Source organism: Peromyscus eremicus, chromosome 6 (assembly GCF_949786415.1).
Source record: "Peromyscus eremicus chromosome 6, PerEre_H2_v1, whole genome shotgun sequence".
NCBI lineage: Eukaryota > Metazoa > Chordata > Mammalia > Rodentia > Cricetidae > Peromyscus > Peromyscus eremicus.
Genome location: NC_081421.1, coordinates 86,230,515 through 86,254,215, shown reverse-complemented (window position 1 = coordinate 86,254,215; position 23,701 = coordinate 86,230,515). Strand labels below are relative to the sequence as shown.

General features: G+C 35.2%; 1 protein-coding gene across 4 annotated transcripts in view; it reads right to left on the bottom strand.

The window, feature by feature from the left end:
• Window positions 1–23,701, bottom strand: part of Col11a1 (collagen type XI alpha 1 chain) — a 195,596-nt gene that overhangs the window by 51,988 nt on the left and 119,907 nt on the right. For all 4 annotated transcript variants that reach the window (XM_059264978.1, XM_059264981.1, XM_059264977.1 and 1 more), the window contains 8 exons: window positions 21,611–21,664; window positions 15,757–15,810; window positions 14,416–14,523; window positions 13,938–14,027; window positions 13,651–13,704; window positions 6,398–6,505; window positions 1,169–1,276; window positions 82–135 (listed from right to left, as the gene is read on the bottom strand). In XM_059264978.1, coding sequence (XP_059120961.1) covers window positions 82–135; window positions 1,169–1,276; window positions 6,398–6,505; window positions 13,651–13,704; window positions 13,938–14,027; window positions 14,416–14,523; window positions 15,757–15,810; window positions 21,611–21,664 — 630 coding nt within the window. The remainder of the gene's footprint in view (window positions 1–81; window positions 136–1,168; window positions 1,277–6,397; window positions 6,506–13,650; window positions 13,705–13,937; window positions 14,028–14,415; window positions 14,524–15,756; window positions 15,811–21,610; window positions 21,665–23,701) is intronic.

The following is a 23,701-nucleotide window of genomic DNA, read 5'->3' as shown; positions in this document are numbered from 1 at the left end:
GAGCTAAATGTTCCTATGAAAAACCACCATGTAAAAGGATTAAAAGGATGATGCTCCCTCACCAAACTGTAAGGAACTCACGTTTTCGCCCTTGTCACCTTTGCTGCCCTTTTGGCCTGGTTCTCCAATTTCACCCTGTGTTTGAAAGATGCACGTTAAAGCTAATTTCCAAGTCACCATACCTGAAATTTCATCGTTATCGTTAAATGTTACCACTTTACCCTTAATGTAATTACATGCTAGTATTTAAAACCATGGTCTCAATGTGAAAGCTTGCTCAGCCTCTGATGGTCTATAATTGACCAATAAATACATAGGAAGATGAAGTCAGCCTAAGTTGAGGACAACAACTAGAACTACACCTTAAAAACTGATTTTGCACGGGCGGAAGTGGTACATGTCTTTAATCCCAGCACTCGGGAGGCAGAGGCAGTTGGATCTCTGTGAGTTCGAGGCCAGCCTGGGCTACAGAGCGAGATCCAGGACAGGCACCAGGACAGAAACCCTGTCTCTAAAAACAAACAAACAAACAAACAAACAAACAAAAAATGATTTTGTCCTGAATATCACCACCAACAATTGACAATGGAAGTACATTGATCTACACATATATAAACACATGGTGATCAAAATGTATTATTTCTTTTTTCCCAGTTTTCCAAGCAGTAAGATTACAAGAACATTACTTCACAAAATTTCTACATATTACAATAAAATTAGAAACCAACTTGAAACAATGAAACCCTCCATCTGATATAAAAAGTTGAGAACAATTATTATTCATATGTTGGTAAAAAGGATTACTAATCCTTTTACCAGTGATACTGGAGCTTATTCATAAGTCTTATGGCACAAGTTCTCAGAACTAAACATGTACAAATAACTATATTCAATTTATAATATTTTAAGGAAGATAGTTTTTAAAAACATGAAATTATTGTTCTGTTATACATTTCATGTTTCTATTACGTATGCTGTTTTATGAAAGGCATATTTCTTAACTTTTGGAGGTATATAATACCTCTCATTACATAAAAGGTATCAAAAATAAAAAAGATAAAACCACAAATCTTCCACTTTAGAATTAATCTTTGATTAATTATAGAGTCCCTGAGAAAGCACTAAATATGCTTTCGTATGATACACTAACACAAACAATGACACCAACCTTGTCTCCATCCTCACCAGGAGAGCCAGCAGGCCCGGCAGGCCCTGGGAGACCCATAGGGCCTTGGACTCCATCTCTACCTGCAGGGCCTTGAGGACCCTTCTCTCCCTGCATTAAAATACAATGTATCATTAAATTGCTCCAAGAAATCCATAAAGTTTTACATGGTTTAAAAATAATACATGCATACATAAAATACACACACACACACACACACACACACACACACACACACACACACACACCTCTACATATCCCTGTTCTTATGATTAGAAAAGAAATTGTTTAATCTCTCTGGGAAACAGATTGGAAGCTGTTAGCAGCAAACAGAAACAATGAAGTACACTCTGTAGGTAATTAATAATACCAACAAAAATTATGTCACCTTTAATAATTTATAAGTCTCTGGCTACACTCTACAAAATTTATTAAACACAAGTGACATAATAAGTACTTTTTAAAAATATTTTCCCCAAACAAATGTTGGCAAATCAGGTGGTACTGTCTCTCTGAGCCCATACCTAGCCTTCCCAGAACTATTGGAGTAGCTGTTCAGCAGATGTTAGACTTAAGCATACATAAAATTTTATGATATGTTTTATATGCAATGGATTCCCCCATTTTTACAGGTGTTTTGTGGATTCTATGACTTTGGATATTTTAATTCATGTCTGCTTTTCCTGATGCCAAACAACCTTTGTATTGGGTTTCTCTTTCTCTCCGGTTCTGTTTGTGCCTCTCTGGCAAGAACATCACTTTTCTACTTGTAAATTTATGTACAATAAAAGATAGAGCCTTGCTGAAGAAAACAACTTCTACTGCTATTAAAAAAAATATGCTTTCTGGCTTGAAAATAATGTATTTTCCCATACTAGAATTTCTATAGGTTTTGTTGGAGACAACATTCTAGACTGTTATCAGTGGTTTTTCTCTTGTTGCATAAACTGAGAAGCTACAAGGGATTGATTGTCTTCCCTTTACATCACCCACTTACCTCACAGTCTCCTAACCCTTTATGCTGATGTATGTTTATGTGTTTTGTCTCAAGTTACCTCCTTAAAACAATATTTTATTAGTGCTAGGTGTCAAATCTAGGGCCACATGACTGCCAGGAAATCGACTTACCACCAGGCTACCTTTTGATCATCACCAAATGTACTTCCTAAAAGCATTTCCAGTATATCTTCCTCTTCATTGAAAGTTCTTGTCAAATATTAGTGTCCTTTCTCTGAGCTACTGAAATAACTTGCTGCCTTCACATACTCGTGTCTTTTTCTTCCTCCCACATCATTTCACCATTACAACCGAAGAGCCGGTCAGGTAATCTACATCATTAGATGAATGTATTTGCTTATCATTCCTCAGAGTGAGCACTTGCCTCACTCTAATGATTAGTGTCAACTGCTGGCTTGACAGAAGTTAGATTTATCTAGGGGAAGGCTCTGGGCATGACTGTGGGGGATTGTCTTGATTACATTAATTGGGACAGAAAGATTTGCCCACCGTGGTTGACATTATTCCTAGACTGGTGCATTCTAGATTGTTATAAGTGGAGAATGGTTAACTAAGCACTAAGTACACCATCATCCTTTGCTCTTGGCCTTTATTAGAGGTGCAAAGTGATGAGCTACTTCAAGCTCTTGCTGCCTTGGTTTCCCTTCTATTACTCTTGGTACCTTGAACTATAAGTTAAAATAAACTCTTTCTCCCAGAAGTTGCTTGTAAGAGAGTATTTTATAAGAAAAGAAATGAAGACACTACCTTGACCTAGTTCCTACTAGGATCCAATGACATCTAGTAGCAAGAAGAATAAAACAGCTCTGCTACAAATGTAACTTTTCTTACTGCTTTTTTTTTTTTTTGCTAAATTTATACAACTCAACTTTTATCACAACTCCTAGAATGCATCCTTCATCACTCCAAAGCTCCCATATGTTATTTTCTGCTCATTGTTTCATCTATTTTTAATCACTGTTCTGGTTCACTATTGTGACTATTGTGCCAGTCATGGTTATTTACTGAAGGCATCACAACTCTATATGATGCTTGAGAACTGTAACTGTACATGATCCTCAAACTCCTATGACTATCTTATTTTCAGATATGGGAAAATAGGCTCTGAAGTGAAGAACTTAACCGACATCATGAACTAAATAGATGAGAGAGCCGAGCTCTCAACTCAGGTCGAGTAGAAGTCAGCAGCCTATTGAACTTCAGTGTTCTTAGTTCTCATTCATTGTTTTCTTTAATATCTTCACTTCTCATTTATCTCATTTTTTATTGAGAAATAAACAAATATACTCGTGGTTTTCTAATAACGAGAGGGATTGCATCCAATCCCACTAGTACCTTTAGCTACTGCATTCTTCTTTGAGATCCACGCTTACTCACACTCTTTCTCTTCTATGGACCCATGGAGCTAACCATCCATACACAAACTTATAATCAGTAAGTGTCTATTTTCTCTGCTTTTGATGGAGACTTCCACAACTCATGTCTATAATGATTCTCTATAGTGTGATTCTAGATCTCTGTTCTCTCTCAGCACTGCATCACATGAGAGTAGAATGCTTTGGTTTTAAACCTATTATTTCAAATGGCACTTCAGACTTGCAATCTGGCACTCATCATTCTAAAATCATACAAACACATGCTTGTATTATAGGAAATATTTAAAACTGATTTTCCTTGAAATTATTGACTCCTGTTGTTTAATTCACATTTAGTTAAAGCATTGACCTCACTTTGTTTCAGACTGATGCTTCTTCGTCTCATGTTACTACAACTGCACTATCAAAAGATACATAATTAACAGAGCTTATCTATAATCCAAGAAGGTGGCAGTCATATACGCAAATCATAGTTGTTTTTTTTGTAATTTGTCACATAATCAAAATGTCTATCCCCAAATGATAAGTTGAAAGAGGTTTGGGGTTGGGGATTTATCTCAGTGGTAGAGCACTTGCCTAGCAAGCGCAAGGCCCTGGGTTCAGTCCTCAGCTCTGGAAAATAAAATAAAAATAACCAAAAAAAAAAAAAGAAATAGGTTTATCTTCCCTTTCCAATCCCACCACCAAGAGATTCTAATTTGACTGATAGTTTGGAAATCATGTTTAGGCTATAGTCAATCATTTTAAGTATTATGTACATCTTTGGATTAGGGTAGTGTATTATAAGCTTGACTTCCGCATGATCTAGCATGTCTTTTATACTTCATGTAAACATGTATCTTTTGGTAACTATTTAATATTTTCAACTCAGGCCAAAATTTATATTTGGAATTTGGGAAACAGACGGTGTTTTAGTAAAAATTTGGCCAACACTTCCATGAAGTTTCACAAGACTTTTACATGAATATGTTAAAATATGTTAAATATGTTGAGTGTTAACCCAACACTGCCAGAACTACATTCTGCTAATGTATGTAAGCTCATACCTTCCTTAAAAACTACTTAATTCAGTATCTACCAGTTTGTTTTTCTCAATACTTTTAAGAACAAAAGGTACAATAATATGAATATTTGCAGCTCTAGATGTGAAAAAATGAGAGAGCCTAGCTAAACAAGGATTTCATGGTCCCGCTAGCCATGATATATATATATATCACCAACTGTCAAACCTTGTGAGGCCTTAATCTGCTTCTTAAATAATTTTTCATCAGTCTCTCTAAATTAAATTTTAAATTTTAAAACAATTGGCAGTGCTTTTTACTTTGATATTTAATTCGGCATTTTACTTCCTAAACCAAAATATGTATTCAATTTAAACCATAGGATTGAATACACTATATTATATTTTCTATGTTCCAAAGTTCCTTTTGTCTGTATTCATCCTTTATTGTACAAGTTATGTATGGCCTAAATGTTTTAATTAGCTGGAATCAAAGACATTGTGCCCATTTTTTCCTATCACTTAACAATGTACAGTATATTGTTAAAGATATGGCCTCAGAAAAATTCTTAGCAAAAATATGCAGTATGCCTTTGCTTCAAAGCATAACTTATATCCAACAGTGTCAATGTCTGATTAAATAACAAAGAAAAAATTAGTAGGACTATCAAGGTCTGAACATGTCCCTCAAAAATATGTTGAAAAGGTCATTGTCCATACATTGATTACAGGATCAGGCCTAATGAGAGATGATCATCCCATGAGCGCAAATAGAAATTATGGCATTAGAAATGGGTTGAGTTAATTGTTACAGAATTAAATAGATATATAAGGGTTCTGGCCACTTGTAGACTTTCATTGTCCTAGGATAGAACAACATGAGCTCTTCCTGAGAAGAAGATCTTTCATTTTGGATTTCTCAGCTTAACACCATGGATCAGGATATTACTGTTCATTCTTAATTATGCAATGTAGTATTCTATCACAGGATTGAAAAGGACTTTAGTACTCTATCACAGGACTTGAATATCAGAACAGGGTAATGAAGAAAAATGTATGGACAATGAGTATAATTCCATTACTAGAGCTGAAGACAGTAACTGAAGGACAGTGATATTTGAATTACAAGTTTAAACTCAATTGTGTATCTCACAGCTTACAAGAAAAAAATATTAAGTTATATTTTATGTGCATCATAGCACTTTTTAGGCTACACTAATTTAATTAATTTGTGTGTTCATCTTAGAGGATGCTTTATAAAATTTAATATGGTTGAATCAATATCAGAAACAAGAGGCAAACCTAATAAACAGAATAAAGTCCACAACAATTGAGATACACAAATTTTAAGTCAAATAATTATGACATGAAATAATCACGTTTCCTATTTCGCCCACCAAAGAGCAAAACTCAAATTATATGAGAATCTCAAGCGAGTCCTGTGGGATATATCGATGAATCATGTAAACACCTGAGATGGAAGGTGTGTTCTGAAAGATGTAAAAAGTTTTAACATTTCTCTAGTATAAAGCAGTGAAGTATACAACGTTTAATCAAAACTCCCATTTTACCTTTTAAATGAGCAAAATTAGAAGCCTTTTACCTTAATAACATTCCACTCCCTCACAGATTTCAGGGCTTCACAACTTGTGGGAAAATGCCATCTCAATTAATTGAATTTCAAAGGTCCTCTATTGTGAGAACACAAGGAGTCGTCTTCATATGCCAGGCACATATGCAGGGAGAATGCAGTGGCGTATGAAGAGCTAATACTCTCGAATAAAAAGAAATCATGTGTGCAGGTTGGCAGCGTCATATATTTCCCTCAACATTACTTACAGGAGCACCTTTTTCTCCAGCTGGACCAGGAGGGCCCTGGGGGCCTGGACGTCCTGGCAAACCAATTGGGCCCGCTGTGCCTGCAGAGCCTCGCTCTCCCGGAGAGCCCTGCAACAAGAGAATGAGGATATCTTGTCATAATAGTTAAAACAGATACTTCCATACGAATCACTTGTCTAACAATGAATATGTAATCTAGTAAAAAACTGTCAAGCTAAATGCGAGGGCATTTTAATAACTCAAGAAGTAGTTATACCTACCACTTGGGTATAAATGCTAATTCCAGTACCAAGTGCAGTTGTTGACATTAAGAAACTTTGATGAAATAGAAGATAGCCTAAAGTTCTCACTTTTGAGATGGGAGCTTTGAAAATCTGTCTTTACACAATGCTGGATGAATATGTATACAGTGTTGAACTTTGCATAGTTTTCTTCTTTTATCATAAAGAATCAACATATCCTTCCCTACACTGTTTATTGCCTGAAGTGCTTTCTGGACTTCCCATCAAAGTTCCCAAATATATGTTTTTCTAAATCCAAAAGTTGAGCTCACAAGGTCTCAAATATACACCATACAATAAAGTATGCTGTTAGCACCCGGAGGTGGTGGCACACGCCTTTAATCCCAGCACTCGGGAGGCAGAGCCAGGCGGATCTCTGTGAGTTCAAGGCCAGCCTGGGCTACCAAGTGAGTCCCAGGAAAGGCTCAAAGCTACACAGAGAAACCCTGTCTCGAAAAACCAAAAAAAAAAAAAAAAAAAAAAAGAAGAAGAAAAGAAAAAAGAAAAAAAAAAGTATGATGTTAGCACAGACTTCGGAATTTTGGCTCAGAACCTGCAAATTTATCTTGGTCCTCTACTGACCACTGGCCTCATTAACAATATGAGACAACTCACATGTGATAAGTTTGTACAATTGATTTTGATAAAAGATAACTTATGTACATTAATTAATTTGCTGTAAAATATACTGTAAATATTTAAAACATAATCTTAAAGAGACTATATTTATCTGAGGTAACAATTTAAGAAAATATTGAGTGTAGGAAATGTGAAATATGCATATAATAAATTATGCACAGCTCAAGTAAAATCAGTTACAATATCCAATACTCTGCAGTCTTTGTGTTAGATTGCTAGATGAATCATTAAGCTATAAATTACCATGTTATTTTATGATACAGATGGATCAAAGAAATATGATTTTTAGTATCTTTCCTTAAGTTAACATATACATATAAATAACATTTTAAAACACCTAATAGTGGTTATTAACAAAACATATATATTATATTAGTAGTAATTGACTGACATAATAATTTCCATATATTGGTAATCTTATTATTAAGCAAATACAGTTTATCTAAATTGTTCTAATTTATATTTTCATTAGCTAAAGAATTAACTATACTAGATGAACAATGGTAACACCATCAAGAATTTGTAATTACATAGTACCTCACCATTTACCAATTGGTCATTTTTTCAATTTTCATTTTGGTTTCAAAAAATTCCAGGAGTATCATTTCTTTTTAAATGAGGAGCACTAACCTTGGAACCTCCTTCCCCACACTCTGTGAGAAGCTTCCTATTGTTCTTCTCTGAGGACATCAATGCTACAATTCCCAGGCTACCCACCCCGGGATTCTTAGAATTTAATACCCACTCAATTTCCCTAAGGTGTTCACTGACTGCAGATGATAGATATATGTGTTCCTTAAATTTCTCAATGTTAATTGGTTAAAAATCTTCTGTGACATTGTACTTCTCATCCATGTATTTTTTTTTCCATAGAAATGTTTTCTTTTTTCGTTAGGATATAATCACTGATTCAAAAATAAAGAAGTTCTGTAAAGGCTTCAGAAGACACACTCCACAAGAGAAGTTGAAAGGGGATGAAGTTATAATATCACTACATAGATGCAATTTTTAGTGCCCCTATATTGAAGCACCATAAGTAGAAATCAGAGGAACTCAGAAACAGATAAGAAGATGATATGATAGCATCATGCCCCTCTTTAAAAACAAAACAAACAACAACAACAACAACAAAACAAAACTGAAAATGTAGTGGAGAAGGTAAATTACCAGACTAAGATCTAGTTGCAAGAAAATTGGGAGTTGCAAAAACAATTACAGGGATCCCAATATATTGTAAAAGTTTACAAGGGGTCAAACTTAAGTTTCCTTTGTCAGCCATTGAAAATATCATTGTAACTTTAATCAGTTTATTTTGAGCAGAATCATCCATGTATTTTATTTGTAGTCATTAAATTAAAAAGATTCAAATTTGATGTTATAGAAGAAAAAGTAACATGAGAATGTGATATCTTTTTCTCTATTTTATGAGTAAATGAAGCATTTGATTTATTTTTTATAACTGTGAGATATCAAAATTAAGGGAAAGAATTTTTAAGAATTTTATCAAAATTTCAACTGGATTTAAACAAAAAGGAATTTATGAGCTAGAATTACATGAAAAATCACATAAAATGTTTGTTATACTGCATAATAACCAATGAAGAACTGTGTGAATATTACCTGCTTACTAGTCAAGTGTTAGAAATCATAAATGTGAGATCACAACTGCAATAAAATAAATTGCACTTAGTATTTTCTAAAATATATGTATGTGTGTATGCATGTGTATATATTACACATCCTTATGTCTCTATATCTCTCTCTCCCTCTAGATATATGTATATGATGTACATGTGTACATATATGTATGCGTGTATATATGTATACATACAGGGTATGTATATATACATACAGTATATATACAGGGTATGTATGTATACATACACACACACACACATATATATCCAAATAAAATACATGGTTATAGAAATGTCAACATAATTTATTAATGATGTGCATTTTTCTATTACGAGTTATGTGGAACATTGGTCTTGGTTAAATCCTGAGTCACTCAAGTGCCATCAATAGCAATTTGCCGAACATTAATTGAATATTTATTTTCCCTAAAAGTTGTGGTCATAAAACCTGAAGACATATGTGTCATACTAATTGATGTATCATTATTGACATGTGACTCATGGCTTTTATTTTGGGAAAAAATGTGTTTGTTGAAAGTAAACTCTGCTTAATATTTAAAAGTAAACTAAATATTTTATATAAACATTTTAAATATGTCTTAAGCAGAGATGGAATGCTGCTGTTTTGAGTCTAAGGAAGTGTGCAGAGTGTGTAGATATTATATGTTATTATTAAAAAGGAAACTATTTTACTTTCTGCCTTAAAGCATTCCGAAGATTAAATTTCAGATTATCATCTTGCTTTTGGAAGCTGCATTAAAATTAATGACAAAATATATTACTTTTCTGTAGTTAAAATATTTCTCATGATCTTGTCAGATTTCATCAGCATTAAGACAAATGATGGGAAGGCAAAGAGGCTTGTCAGTGTATACCTGTGCCCTAAGGTACAGTGGCAATTCCCTTTTTTTCCTTGTTATTACAGAAATTCCATAAGCCTGTATATCTGTAATAATGGAATGCTCAGCACTGATTTTATTTTATCCACCAATAAATATAAAATGAAAATCTCTGATGGTGCCTGTTGATTAAACAAATGATGTAGAGTGAAGTTGAGAATCTTAAGTCTTCGACCAGCTTTGAACAAACAAAACTTTCCAGTCCTTCAGTCACAACTGAACCACTGGTAAGGCAATCTCTTTCTTTTCTTTGAGTTTCAGCTCAATTTTAGAAGAATTTTTTATGCATTTAGCATGAAAAAATTGGGATTCTGTGCTCAAGTAATACATTCTAGGAAAACTATGTAATATAATAGTTCCTACCATTGGGAAACTCATTTTCAAGCTTAATATCTTAATAAAACTTAGGTATCTAAACTGATTAAAAGAAAATTTGAAATTGTGTATAGTAAATATAATTACTTTTGTGTAGTAAATAAAATTATTATATTGACAGTTATGTATAAAATAGACATATAGATTAAAATGAGAAATTGGTAGTGCTCACAAAGGCAGGGATTTCTGCTTATTTTTTCCAATGACAAAGCACTTGTGGTAGTTACTGGCACAAGGCATTTCATAAATAAATGTTTGCTAGTGTGAGTCTTCTCTTTCCAGCCCTGGAACCAATAGTTCTGATCTTGACCAAATTCTCTATGGCTCATTTTTTCATCAATAAAATATGGGAAATAGACTCTGATTAGTTTCTTGAAATGTTTAGTATTGTGATGTACCTAAAGATAAAATATGAAAACAATGAATTGATTTTTGATAATTATGCCTAGGTATGTCTATGCTTAAAACACACACAAAAACTTTAGTAGTTATAAAACTGAAAGTGAAGAAGAGACATCTAAGATTAGGAGGTTCTATTGTGCCACTAAGTTTACATTGTTAGATAGGCAAAGCTTATTCCATAGAGCATTATTGTGTCCTTGTGTCCTGACCAGCAATGGCAGTATATCAGAAATGCTAAACTGGAAAGAACATGCTGAAAAACCTAAAAAAACACAGAACTATCATTTTTGTAATTTTTGAGTTAGAAAGCAAAGTTTCACAAAGGTTGTTTCTCTTTCTTTATTCCTACAAACAGTGTTCATACTAAAAATATTTTCTTATGCTACTAAATATAAAAAGAGTATGCTTTCCACATTGTGAAGATTAAACCTTCTATTCAATTCATTTCTTTAATGTTATCTTTCCCCATTTCTGCAACCTATCCCCTTAAATGTCCCAACATCTCCCTAAAATCCTTTAATGGTAACAAAACAGGAAGCTACGGCATTAGTGTGCATCTTGGGACCAGTGACTGTAGAGAAACAGGGGCTGTTTCCCTAACCGTTGCACAGATGAGAACAGTAAAAAAACATATATTATCAGTTTCCTTCATTATTCCTTTCATATTCTAGGGAGATTTTTGTAAAGCTATGAAAGCAGAAAACAGACAAAACATCTCCTTAGCATTCAGTGTAAATGGAGCTCACTGAGGAAAAACAGAAACACAAGCAAGTTCTTGTGTTACAAAGCTATCTATGTAGAAAACAAAAATGTGTATTTCCATATTTTTAAGGCCAAGGTGACCTTCATTTCAACACTGTGAAGTGAAGTCACTACACTCTCCTAATGATATACTCTAAATCATACAAAATAAAAGTCCAGATGGAGCATCAAGCATTGCTAGAATTTGAAGTGTAAACTCTGATGATCATCTCCATGTTTTGTACTAGTGCTGCAATAGTTTGTCATTGGTCCTGGCCACATTCTGTGACTAAAGACCAATCCTCCTTGGGTGTAACAGCTTGTTCTTGAGAAGCGGGACACACGAATCAAGAGTCATCAGTACAATCATTCCAAAATTTCTATTTCGCCCTCTGAAAATGAGCAAGATATAATGGAAAGAAACCTCTCAGGAATAAAGGGTAAAGAAGGGAGAAGAAAAAGGAACTATGACAAAAACATGCAAGCTATTGAAGAAATGACAAGAAGAAATAACTCACAAAGGAGGGAATAGAATCTGAAGGCTTAGTAACAAAAGAGTAATCGATAGTGACGGGGTAGAGTGCATTGTAAGTTTGTAAAATGTTGGACATAATTTGGGAAATTTGGGTCTCCTTCCTCTTATATGCTTTCTCCATATAAAGAAAGTTCCACCAGAGCCAGAACAACAAAACGACAACAAGCCCATCAGTCAGTAAATAAAATAATATATAATTATTAAATTAATTAAAAATATAGAGGGAAGGCTTTTGACAATCTTCATGCTTATTTAGTTAAATCCTAGTTTTGAAGGTTTTATTTTGAATTTTTTTTTAATGTGTGTGGTGTGGGTTTGTGCAAGCGAGTTCAACAATGAATTCAGAGGCCACAAAAAGGTGGTGGATGCCCTAGCATTAAAGGTTAAAGGCTGGTGAGCCGGGCGGTGGTGGCGCACGCCTTTAATCCCAGCACTCGGGAGGCAGAGCCAGGAGGATCTCTGTGAGTTCGAGGCCAGCCTGGGCTATCAAGTGAGTCCCAGGAAAGGCGCAAAGCTACACAGAGAAACCCTGCCTCGAAAAACCAAAAAAAAAAAAAAAAAAAGGTTAAAGGCTGGTAAATTAAAATTGTTTAATACTGTCAAAAATCATAGTGATTTGAGTAACATGAGGGTGTCAAAACATCATACGGTAGAAATTAAGGGGCGATAAGGATAATGACCTGGGTAGCCCATTGTTATTAGGATCACATAATGAACATGAGTTGTCAACCATGATTAGTAAGTTGATTTTGAAGGCAGTATGGATGCACAAGTGTGGTTCAATCAGATCATGGCATAGTTAGAGAAGTGTATTAAACTGAAATTCTACTCCTTAGAGGATGGGTAGCAAAATGAACGGAGTCAAGGAGAAGCGTTACCATATTGTTAGGAAGAGAACAAAGAGACTAAACAGAGGATATGGTAGCAGAAATGGTGAAGTCATAAGCAAAGTACTATAAAGTGGTTAACATGGCTCCAGTCTGCCCTGGATAGAAGTTGTGAAGAGAGCTAAGAAAATGTTCAGTTCTATAAGCAAGGGAAGAGGATTAAACGAGAAAAGGCTTCTAAATATGGCATTTTGTATGCTATAGTGATATTTCAGAGCATTGCTGAGAACAGAGGGGGCATGAAAAACACGAGGGCTATACTCTGTTTCTCAGCCGAGTTTTCATGGAATTCAGGAATAAATGTGAAGCCAAACCCTGATGCTTGCTCACTGCCAGTTACTTCATGATGTTACAGAAATGTGTGACAATCACTACTAGCATGGGAAATGACATTATTTTTCATTCTTATTTGATATTTTTATATCACAGAAAAATTCAAGTCTCATCAAGTACTTAATTCAGACAGAACACATATGTGAAATTGAAGCTTATTTTATGACTAATTATTAAAGGAGAGGCTGAGTAAGAAAACAAATTCAAACCACAACCTTTCCAGGTTTTTTCCTATTCCTGACACTATTGTACTTACAATTATGATCTATTTCATTGAGAACAGTAAGAGGTAAGACAGTTCCATATCTCCTGCCAGAGCAAATCTTCCCTACCTCCTAAACCCTTGCTTGTGCTTCTGCACTCGTTAGTGCCTGCAATTAGCAGAAACCCAGCATTGAGTGCTTTGATTGACACATGTTTATTTTCTCTTCCACACACCGTGGGATCACAGCATGAGAGTAATAACAGGAGAGCTGTAATTTGCAACTATGGATAGCATGGCTATCTATTATCATCATACTTACAACTGGACCCTGTGGGCCCTGGGGACCTTCTCCTCCTTTCAGTCCAGGTGCGCCCTGATTAAAAAAAAAAAAAAAAAAGCAATTGAATACATATAAAGTGACTATTAATAGGCACTGTGTGACTGACAAAATGGAGATGACAGGAAGTGTTTTCTGAAGGCAACACACGCAGGGATATACATGTATATTAAGATAATGAGATGCATAGATTTATATATAGCTCCTTATTTACTCATGACTCTGAGTAAAAATTTCATCCATGTGCTTTACTTATATGTTGAGCATACCTGGGCTCCAGGAAGGCCTCTTTCACCTGGGAAACCACGTATTCCTGCCGGTCCATCTTTCCCTGAGATACCTTGAGGACCTGGGTCACCCTGAGAGATAAAATACATACCATTAGCAAAATGTAATTTCTACACAGTTTCTATGAACATGAAATACTCTATGGTGAGTATCTCTCATCTCACCCTTACTTAAAGACAATATGCATCATTTAATTAAAAGGTTGTCATTAAGAGTGCCATACATATTAAAATACTGATACCCAGATGTAAGGGTATTATACAAACTGGTGATATGGTCAATGAAATGATTCTTGGGCTATTATTCAGTAATGTCTTGAAATACAGTAACCTTACACTAAATATCACCATGGCAAATTGTTCTGACATTGAGTAGTATGGAAACGCATAATACACATGTATAGTGGATGAGGAGTACATAGAGGTTTTGAGTAAGTGAATGTCCTTGATCTTGTTGTACCTTTGCACCTTCTTTCCCGGCAGCACCAGGAAGTCCTTGCTCACCAGGAGGACCAGGAGGTCCAGGATGCCCACGTTCACCGATTGGACCTGTCTCACCAGTCGGTCCCTGAATCAGACAAGTAAAGCCATATTAGAATGTCCTGTCACGTTTGCCAAATCAATAGAAAGCAAACTCAAAGATTACTGTCCTTCATAGGATTATTTTCCTTTATTTTCATGATGCATAACAAAACACTTCCTGGAACTTAATGAAAGTAGTATATGCCGCAAGTGTTTGAGAAGCTTACTGCAGTGTTGGTGAGAATAGCCAGAAGTGCCAGGGAACTGTATGACATATGCAAGGAGAGTTTCCTTCCTCAAAACTAGAACTGCTTGAGAGGGAAGCTAGACCACCTACTCTTCAAAACTTTGTGTTATAAATGATAAGTTCACCTTATTCCTTTCTTTCTACAAGGTGTCACATCTGCTTTACAATACTGAGACACTGATGCCACTCTGGTGGGTACTCAAGGAGTCACTCTCTGCTTTGATAATAAATCAAAGTCTCTTGGACCCCAAACAAATGAGCAGTTTCTTTTTTTCCATTTCCCTGACCCAGGAACCCCCATACAAACAGTTAATTCATATTCACTTGACAAAGTCTGAGGAATAAAGCTAAGGGGTCCCAGAGTTCAGTCCTTGAGTTTGTACTGGAAGCTGTACTAAAAAACCAGCTGCCTGAAGGGACAGCAAATGCTGAGGGGAAGTGCCAGGCTCTCTGTGTGCCCCCCTGTGGGTGCTGTTTGAAAAGCTGGAGTATGATAAGCCTCCAGTGTAAAAAGGGAATGGTGACCCGTTGCACTATGCTGCCACAGCAGAATGAACGATTTAAGTTAAACACATATACTGAGAACAATCCTAGCTTCTGAGACTCTTTGAAAGTGGAACACATTACTGCAGTTGCTTGTGAGACAGCATCCCCTGTGTTTTACTAAAAATACATCACGTTTCCATGTTCTGGACATGGGTAAAGAGACATGTCCCCTCTTTTTGCACACATTTCCAGGTCTAAGTTTTTTTGTCTGTAATGACTGAAACGCTTTAGCTTATAGTTAATGTGCAAACACTTTTTCCACAAAGGCATTCTCAGCTACATAACGAGTTTAAAGCTAGTCTGGGTGCTATGAGACATTAGTCTTAAACCAAACCAAACCAAACCAAAATAATAATAATAATAATAATAATAATAATAATAATAATAATCACTTTGCTAAAAATACACCAATTGAAGTCATCTTAGTAAAGAGAAAACATAAACAAAAAATAAAATAAAATATGCTAGAAGAATAAAGAGACATACTTGCGGTCCAAACACACCTCCTGGCCCAGGGGGACCAGTCTTGCCTTGAAATCCCTAAGAAAGTAAAGAACAATCTATAAAAGCTATAGGCAGGATAAAGCAAAAATTAAAATTCTGCAATATAATTGAAATACATGTTAAATGAAAGTTTAATTTTGGCTAAAAATTAATTCTTTTCAAATGTAATGAGATATTGTATTGATTCTTTATAAATGTCCAAAATATTATATTTTCATTTTGCACATTATAGTGAAAGTATTATTTTAAATAAAATAAAAGACTGGGTTATGATGAATATGGAATAAAATTGTGTTCTTTTCACTGTTCTACCTCATCCAGTAACATATAGAATATTAGCCAAGCAAGATTTATGGATGATATGTGAAGGAGTTCTATATTTTTTTAAGATCATTAACTGATTATACATAAAGTTTTAACAATCTCTTAAGACAAAATATAAAATATATTTATAAAGATAATACATTTCATGACTAATAATCCTATCAACTTTATCAATATTCTTCCCTAGAACACAAAAGAATAGTTACAAGTACACTTTGCAAATAATCTGATCAATAAATATATCTGGTCAATGTGAGCAGTGAGTGCCCACTGAATCAGGCTTTGGGAATATATTCTGAGATCCATATTTTTCCAGGTTCATGGATTATTTTTTTCCATGGGATTTTATTATGATAGATTTCTTTTGTAAGTCATATATTCTACGTTATAAATTGAGGAAATAAATACAAAAACCTGAAGAGAAAAGCCTTCCAAAAAACAATAAAAGTTAATCAGTAAAATATGCCCAAGAGCTGGTTTTTTGGAGTCCGCTACCTATGATGGGACACCTTGCACAGCCTTAATGCAGGGGGAGGGACTTGGACCTGCCTCTACTGAATGTACCATGCTCTGCTGACCCCCATGGGAAGCCTTACCTTGTTGGAGGGAATGGGGCATGGGTTGGGGGGGAAGGCTGAAGGGACAGGAGGAGGGAAGAGGGGGGATCTGTGGTTGGTATGTAAAATGAACAAAAAATTCCTTAATAAAACAAATCATTAAAATATGGAAACAGTATAAACAAGAAAAGCAGGAACCAAATAGAAGCTGGTCTTTCTATGTTTGTATCACAACTTAAGGAAGAGTAAGAATTATAAATTATAGGAAAGTAAAAAAATCTGAATTTTTATTATTGCAGTTCATATTACAAGGAAAGGAAGTACATTTCTCCTATTTTTAAATTTGATTTAGGACCAGTAGATGTCTACTTGTGCAATATTCTTCAATGGCAAGACGAAGTTGTTTAAAGAAAATTATCAGAGAATTTATTTATCATTTTATAATTTTAACATTGAGTCAACTGGTAAGCTTGAAAATCTATGATCAAACTACATGCTATACACACTCACATGTAAACACGTCTACATATGTGTACACCATATGCAAGAGTATTCATATAGTATATGTGTATGTACAAATGTATGTATATATTCGCATATACTTAATACTTCCTGGACTATGTCAACAACCTCTGTTACTGCAATTATATCCCCATACTGGTATACTCTCCCATCTGCCCCAGACTATTTAGAAATTGCTAATCTGTGCTGAACTCTGCTCATTCTCAGTAGGTCTCAACTGGAAATTACCAATGGTGTTTGGTGCCATCTCCATCTCAGCATGGAGATAGATCCCTTGCTGTGATTCTCTAGTAATTTTCCTCCTTGGTGACACATGGATGCTATCAAAAATACTTTTATTAATAAAGCACCTTCAGTTCCTAGGCTTTCTTCAATCTTCACATAAAGCCTATTGCATCATGGGAGAAGGTATTTAACATATAACTGTCTCTTGATTGCCCTAGTAGACATTCAAGTTGTATCCAATTCTTGCCTTGATGACTTCAGACTTTAAATCAGGTTTACCCACTTGTCTACATTACCCAGAACCACTATCTCAAACCAGCAAATCAAGTCAAATAGATTCAATACATATATTATCAACCCACATCAGTTTTTTCTCACAGTATCAGCTGAGGCAGCTACTAAGGTGTGTCTTTTCTTTGGAAGTGGCCATAGGTTTGAACCACATTGATCTTGCCTCTCTCTCTCTTAAACAGCCATAGCTACCTGTTTGAATTTACCCATTCCTTAGGTCTACATTGCCTTTTTCTGATCAATTAAGTTTGATGTGAAGGGAAAAAATGCAATTCTGACCTTTAAAAAACATGAAGGATTTGTCTTAGTAACTGCAGGAACATGAATAGTACACAAAATTAATAGAGTAACAACTTATTACAATGAATTCATTAACGTCAATGCTCCACTGAAGAAAAAGTGGAGAACTGAAAAACTTACATACAAGTAGCCACATGGCTGCTAGCTCAGTAGTAAGAATGATGGTTATAGAGAGAGCTGGAAGATAGTACTGTCCACATTCCTGCCCATACAAAAAAATCAGAGCATGTGCAAATATCTAATGAATTTGACATTAGAATTATATAAATAAAATAAAATGAAGAAAATTATTATAATTCAGAGTGGAATTTTCTTACTTCATAATGCCATACTATAAAACTGCATTTGTTTTAATTTTGGAATATTTTAGGTTAAGGTAATGCTTTCTCCAGAGTCTCTGGATACCAGAGAGAATCTGGTGTAATGCCCAACAACATATATTTTCTATTCTGATAATATCAAAAGGAACTTAATTCATTTTATGGACAATACTGAATTCTACAGTGGGCCTCAAATGAATTTGTGTGTTTTCAAGATACTCAAAGAAAACCTATTAATAGTTTTTACTGGGCAACCACCACCACAACAACAAAAAGGCTTCAAAATATAAGACACCAAAATTTATTCTGAAGGATTTTGACTGGAGATGAATTTCAAATATAACAAAATAATTTCTTCTTTGAAATAAGGAAACACATATACTACAAAGTATATCCACTCTCAATTCAGAATCTTCTGCAAGAAATCTTTGAATTATAGTCAACAAGAAAAAAGTTGAAGGAAAACAGTTGATTTCTAGCTATAGGGTTGTTCATTGATCTCTTAAAAGTAGAAATTATGATATAATTTCTCAAAACTAACTCTGTCTGCCTATGAGAAACTACTAGATAGAAACTTGCTCGAAGTTCTAGCTAACAAATTAATTTCTTCTTGTTTTACATTTTAATGTTTTATATAATATGGGCTTTTTTGGAAAAAGAAAGTACTTTTAAAATTAATTCTTTTGGGAATTTCATACAATATATTTTTATCATATTCAATGTCCCACTTTTGATTAAATTTAAAAATGAGAGGAATCGTAATTATTAATTCTCTAGTTATTGATTCTTCAAAAGACATGTTAGAAGTATTCTGGCATTGTTCTAGAAGTTCCATAACTTTGGTAAAAATGTGGGCTGCAGGATTTGAATGAGAATGTCTTTGCAAATTTGAGTGTGAGTTATTTTCAGAGATTATTGCCCTTGCTCTGGAAATACCAATCCAAGAGTAAATTTTATTCTTTGATCCCGGTATGTATTTCTTGATTTGATTTTGGAAAAATTAGACTGAAAGTTTCAGCTATAACCCAAGAATTGTGACATGGTGAGCAAAATAGGAATCATATTGCTATTGATGGAGTGCTTCCCATGGGATAAAATTAGTAAACAGTTCAGCATTTGTGAAGATGTATTGCAGTGCAATTCTAAATATGTTTTAATGGTAACAGAATGCAGTAAAGGGGATTAAAACAAATAGTCAATGGTAGTTTGTGTCCTGGTTTCCTCAAGAAAAATGAATAAAATTAACTAACTGTGAGATCCAATGATTGATTCCAAGGAATCATGGCCAGCAGTGAGGATTTCCGATTAATATAACAACCTACTGAGCTAGACAGATGGGGAGTTTAAAAGTAGCAAAATAAGCAAATAAACAAACACAACAGCCCACCAGGGGACCTTCATTTTCCCTCTGCTCATGAATCCAACATAGGGTGAGCTGTTCAGTTAAATTACAGTTGTATTTCCTACTGATTTTTTAACAAATCTAATTATAATTTTCATCTTTTTTTCCTATTAGACAAGAAGCTTATATTCAAGTCAATTATTTCCTTACAGTTCCCATTTCAGAAATTATCTCATCCTCTAAGACTGGCTTATAATAATACATTTTCCTGAGATGAATGAACACTGAGGGGTCAAGTGAGGTGTAGCTGTAAGGAGACTGGAGTGGATGGATCCAGGTGGCATCTTATGGGGGTATCCCAGGTATGAGACCATCTCTTTCAGTTCATCCTTAAATGCTGCTGGTTGCTACAATAAGTATCATAATAACAAGCATTCTATTTATGTAAAGATAAGGCTAACACTTGGGTCTATTTATGGTTTTGCTAAAATATTTTAATAAAAAAGCTCAGTAGCAGCATATGGGAACAGATGCAGAGACCCATGGACAGACATTATTCGGAGAGAGAATCTAAATGGGAGATCTCCATCAAGGCCCTTGTCTCAATACTCAGGGAATCCTATGGAGATTGGAATAGCCAGAAGGGCTGGAGGAAATCAGGAAAACAAGGCCCTCTGACTCAGCTAAGCAAGGCACATATAAGCTTACAGTAAGCACAGGGCCTACATGGGTCTGCACTAGGTCTTCTGAGTATGTATTATGGCTATTAGTTTAGTGTTTTTATGGGACTCCAACTGTGAGAATGAGTGGGTCTCTGAATCTTGTCCCTACTCTTGCGACTCTTTTCCTTCTTTTGGGTTGCCGTGTGATAGTTGTTGTTTTATCTTGTTATATTTGATTTTATAATGTTTGGTTGTCATCTCTTAGAAGCCTGTTCTTTTCTAGTGAGAAACAGAAAGTCAGTGAATCCAGAGGAGAGAAAGGAGAAAAGGAACTGGAAGGAATAGAGGGAGGGGAAACTATATAATATATTGCATGAGAAAATAAGAGGAGGGATTTTTTTTGTTTTGTTTTGTTTTGTTTTGTTTTTGAGACAGGGTTTCTCTGTGTAGCTTTGCGCCTTTCCTGGAACTCACTTGGTAGTCCAGGCTGGCCTCGAACTCACAGAGATCCACCTGGCTCTGCCTCCCAAGTGCTGGGATTAAAGGCGTGTGCCACCACCGCCCGGCCAAGAGGAGGGATTTTATGAGTGAGAATTGTTGAGACCAAGATTGGAGAAAGCACAGGGACAAATAGCCAAACTAGTGGAAACACATGAACAATGAACCAACAGCTGAGGAGCCCCCAACAGGATCAGGCCCTCTGGATAAGTGAGACAGTTAATTAGCTTGAACTGTTTGGGAGGCACCCAGGCAGTGGGACCTGGACCTGTCCTTAGTGCATGAGCTGGCTGTTTGGAACCTGGGGCCTATGCAGGGACACTTTGCTCAGCCTGGGAGGAGGGGGCTGGACCTGCCTGGACTGAATCTACCAGGTTGAGCTGGATCCCCAAGGGGATTGCCCCGGGAGAAGATGAGAGGGGATTGGGCTGGGGGGAGGGCGGGGGGGGGGGGGGGGGAGGGGGGGCGGGAGAAGGGAGGACAGGGGAATCCGTAGCTGATATGTAAAATTAAATATATATATAATATATATATAATATAAATTTACTTTCAATAAAAGAAAAAAGTTAATTACAGTGGGGAGAAGGAAGAGTACAATAAAACTGAGTGAGCTATTACTAGTAAAATAAAGTTAAACATGACACAGTACAGAAAAAAAGAAAGAAATTCACTAGTTTTCAGCTGGCAATTGAAATGTTAATAATAACACAGGTTTTTATGAAATTGTGTTCTCTGAGAGCGAATTTCATTCTAAGAAAAATTAAAAACAATAAACACAAAAAATGAGCCACTTACAGTCTCTCCACGCTGTCCAGGGTGTCCTGGTAGTCCGTCCTTCCCAGCAGGGCCCTGGGATAACAAACATTAAATACCCAAGTCATAAATAATTCTCACATGATGTTATAGCCCACGGGTAATGTGGAAAACAATCATCTTGTATTTCATAGCAAATTTCATTTTGATGGTTTTATTTTTATAAATGGTGGTATTTAGTGGATTTGATATACTCGTTTGTGAATTACCTTCTTAATGAAAAACAGAGACAATGGAAAATCTGTAAAACTATTCAGAGCACTTTGCACATCAATGAAACTTTTTCATATGCTTCTGTATTTTAAAATTATATATATGCATAAGTTCATAGTTTTAGTTTAACAAAACAGTAGTTTCTCAGTGCTTGAAAATAAAAGGTGTTTTCCCTGTTTCCTTCACAGCTCAAGTGCAAGTAAAAGAAATGCAGCTAGAAGAGAAAGCGAGTGCCCTCTAGTGGTTATGGAATATCTGACAAAAATGAGAAAGAAATGCAAACCTGTAAAACCATCACCAATTTACCCTTCTTTAAGTAAACAAAAAAAAAAAAGTTCAATTCTAGAAGTCATCAGGAATAATTATTCCTTTAAGTTTCCTGATATATCCTTCAAGATGCAAAATACTTATGAAATACTGGGGAAATTTTTATTATATTACTGCTTTCTGCAAAGGGGCTGTTTGCCACGTTTCAAGAAAGAACTGAAGCAATTAAGTAAGTACTTACAAAAGGCAATTCTGTAAGGTTCCTACATTCTAAATACTTAACAGAGAATAACCGATTCTTTCAACAGTCTTATAGATTATACTCCTAAGAAGCTATTCCACATCAGTTCATTTTTCAAAACATATTTAGTAGGGACATAAAAACATTCTCTCTATTCTAAATAAATGCAGATAGACATTTTAATTTTTTTAAATGACAGGCACATCACCCCTCACTACTGTTAATTATTTAAATAATGTTGTTTTCAAAGATCTATTTTTATATATGCTAATATGGAGCCAGTTTGAACAAAAGCCGTTGACTCAAATCAGAACACTTTCATGGGTGTCTTTCTTCCACTTTGATGAGATTTCTAGAGTGCCTGGCATACTTCCTGGCTGCTTCTGTCAATGTTCTGAACCATGTCTGCTACCTGACCCATTCCATTTCAACACACAGTATGCTGTGTGAATTACTAGACTTTATTTAAAATCTGTGATTGTGACAGTTCATACAATCAAGGCTTGCTGAATGTTTTATTTTCTTGATGTCCAAGATCAGTGTGGTGATTCCACTGTCAACCTCCCCCAGAAAGCAAAAATTGAGAGTTATTAACAAAAGGCCCAAAACATTTTATAAAATAACTGTAATTTTAAAACCATATGCCAATTATCTCTGCATTAGCCATTAGGTGTTTAGTAATAAAGTATGCAGTTTTGTCCAAAGCTTAGAGAAACACAGAAACATATAGTTAATTGCTGGTAAATTGGTCTAGACACAGCGTTTCAAATCAGCAGACTAAAACACTTGCCATACTGCCTCTGTTTTAACACAGATGGAGTAAATGTGTTATTAATCTGAGGCCATCATAAAGTTTTCAGACTAATAGGATGTTACGTGAAGGACAACACATGTGCCTGGCTTCTTCCCTCAGGACACTAAAATACCATCAAATATGTGCATAGTATTCAGTGCAAGACCTATACATTATTCTAATAAACCTGTAAGTACAAGCAGTAAGCATCCCACTCTTTACTGGTACAAATTATACTTAAGTTTCCAAAATGATCATCCTTTGAAATGGTGATCTTAGCTCTAAACGATACTATCTTGGAATGAAATCACAATGACTTTTACTGAAGTTCCTAGATAGTCTGAGGAATAGAGTTAATGGGCCAAAGAGCACCAGGCTTTCCTTGAATTAAGTATGAATTTCAGAAACATGCAATTAATCTGAAATAACTGTTTTGAATCTACACTACTAATCAATAAAATAAAGCCAACTAATTTCCCAGCACATTCATGTCACTTATTTTAAAATAACTATTTTATTCATCATAGGAGGATGCTCCTTCAATAGACTTGGAAGAGGA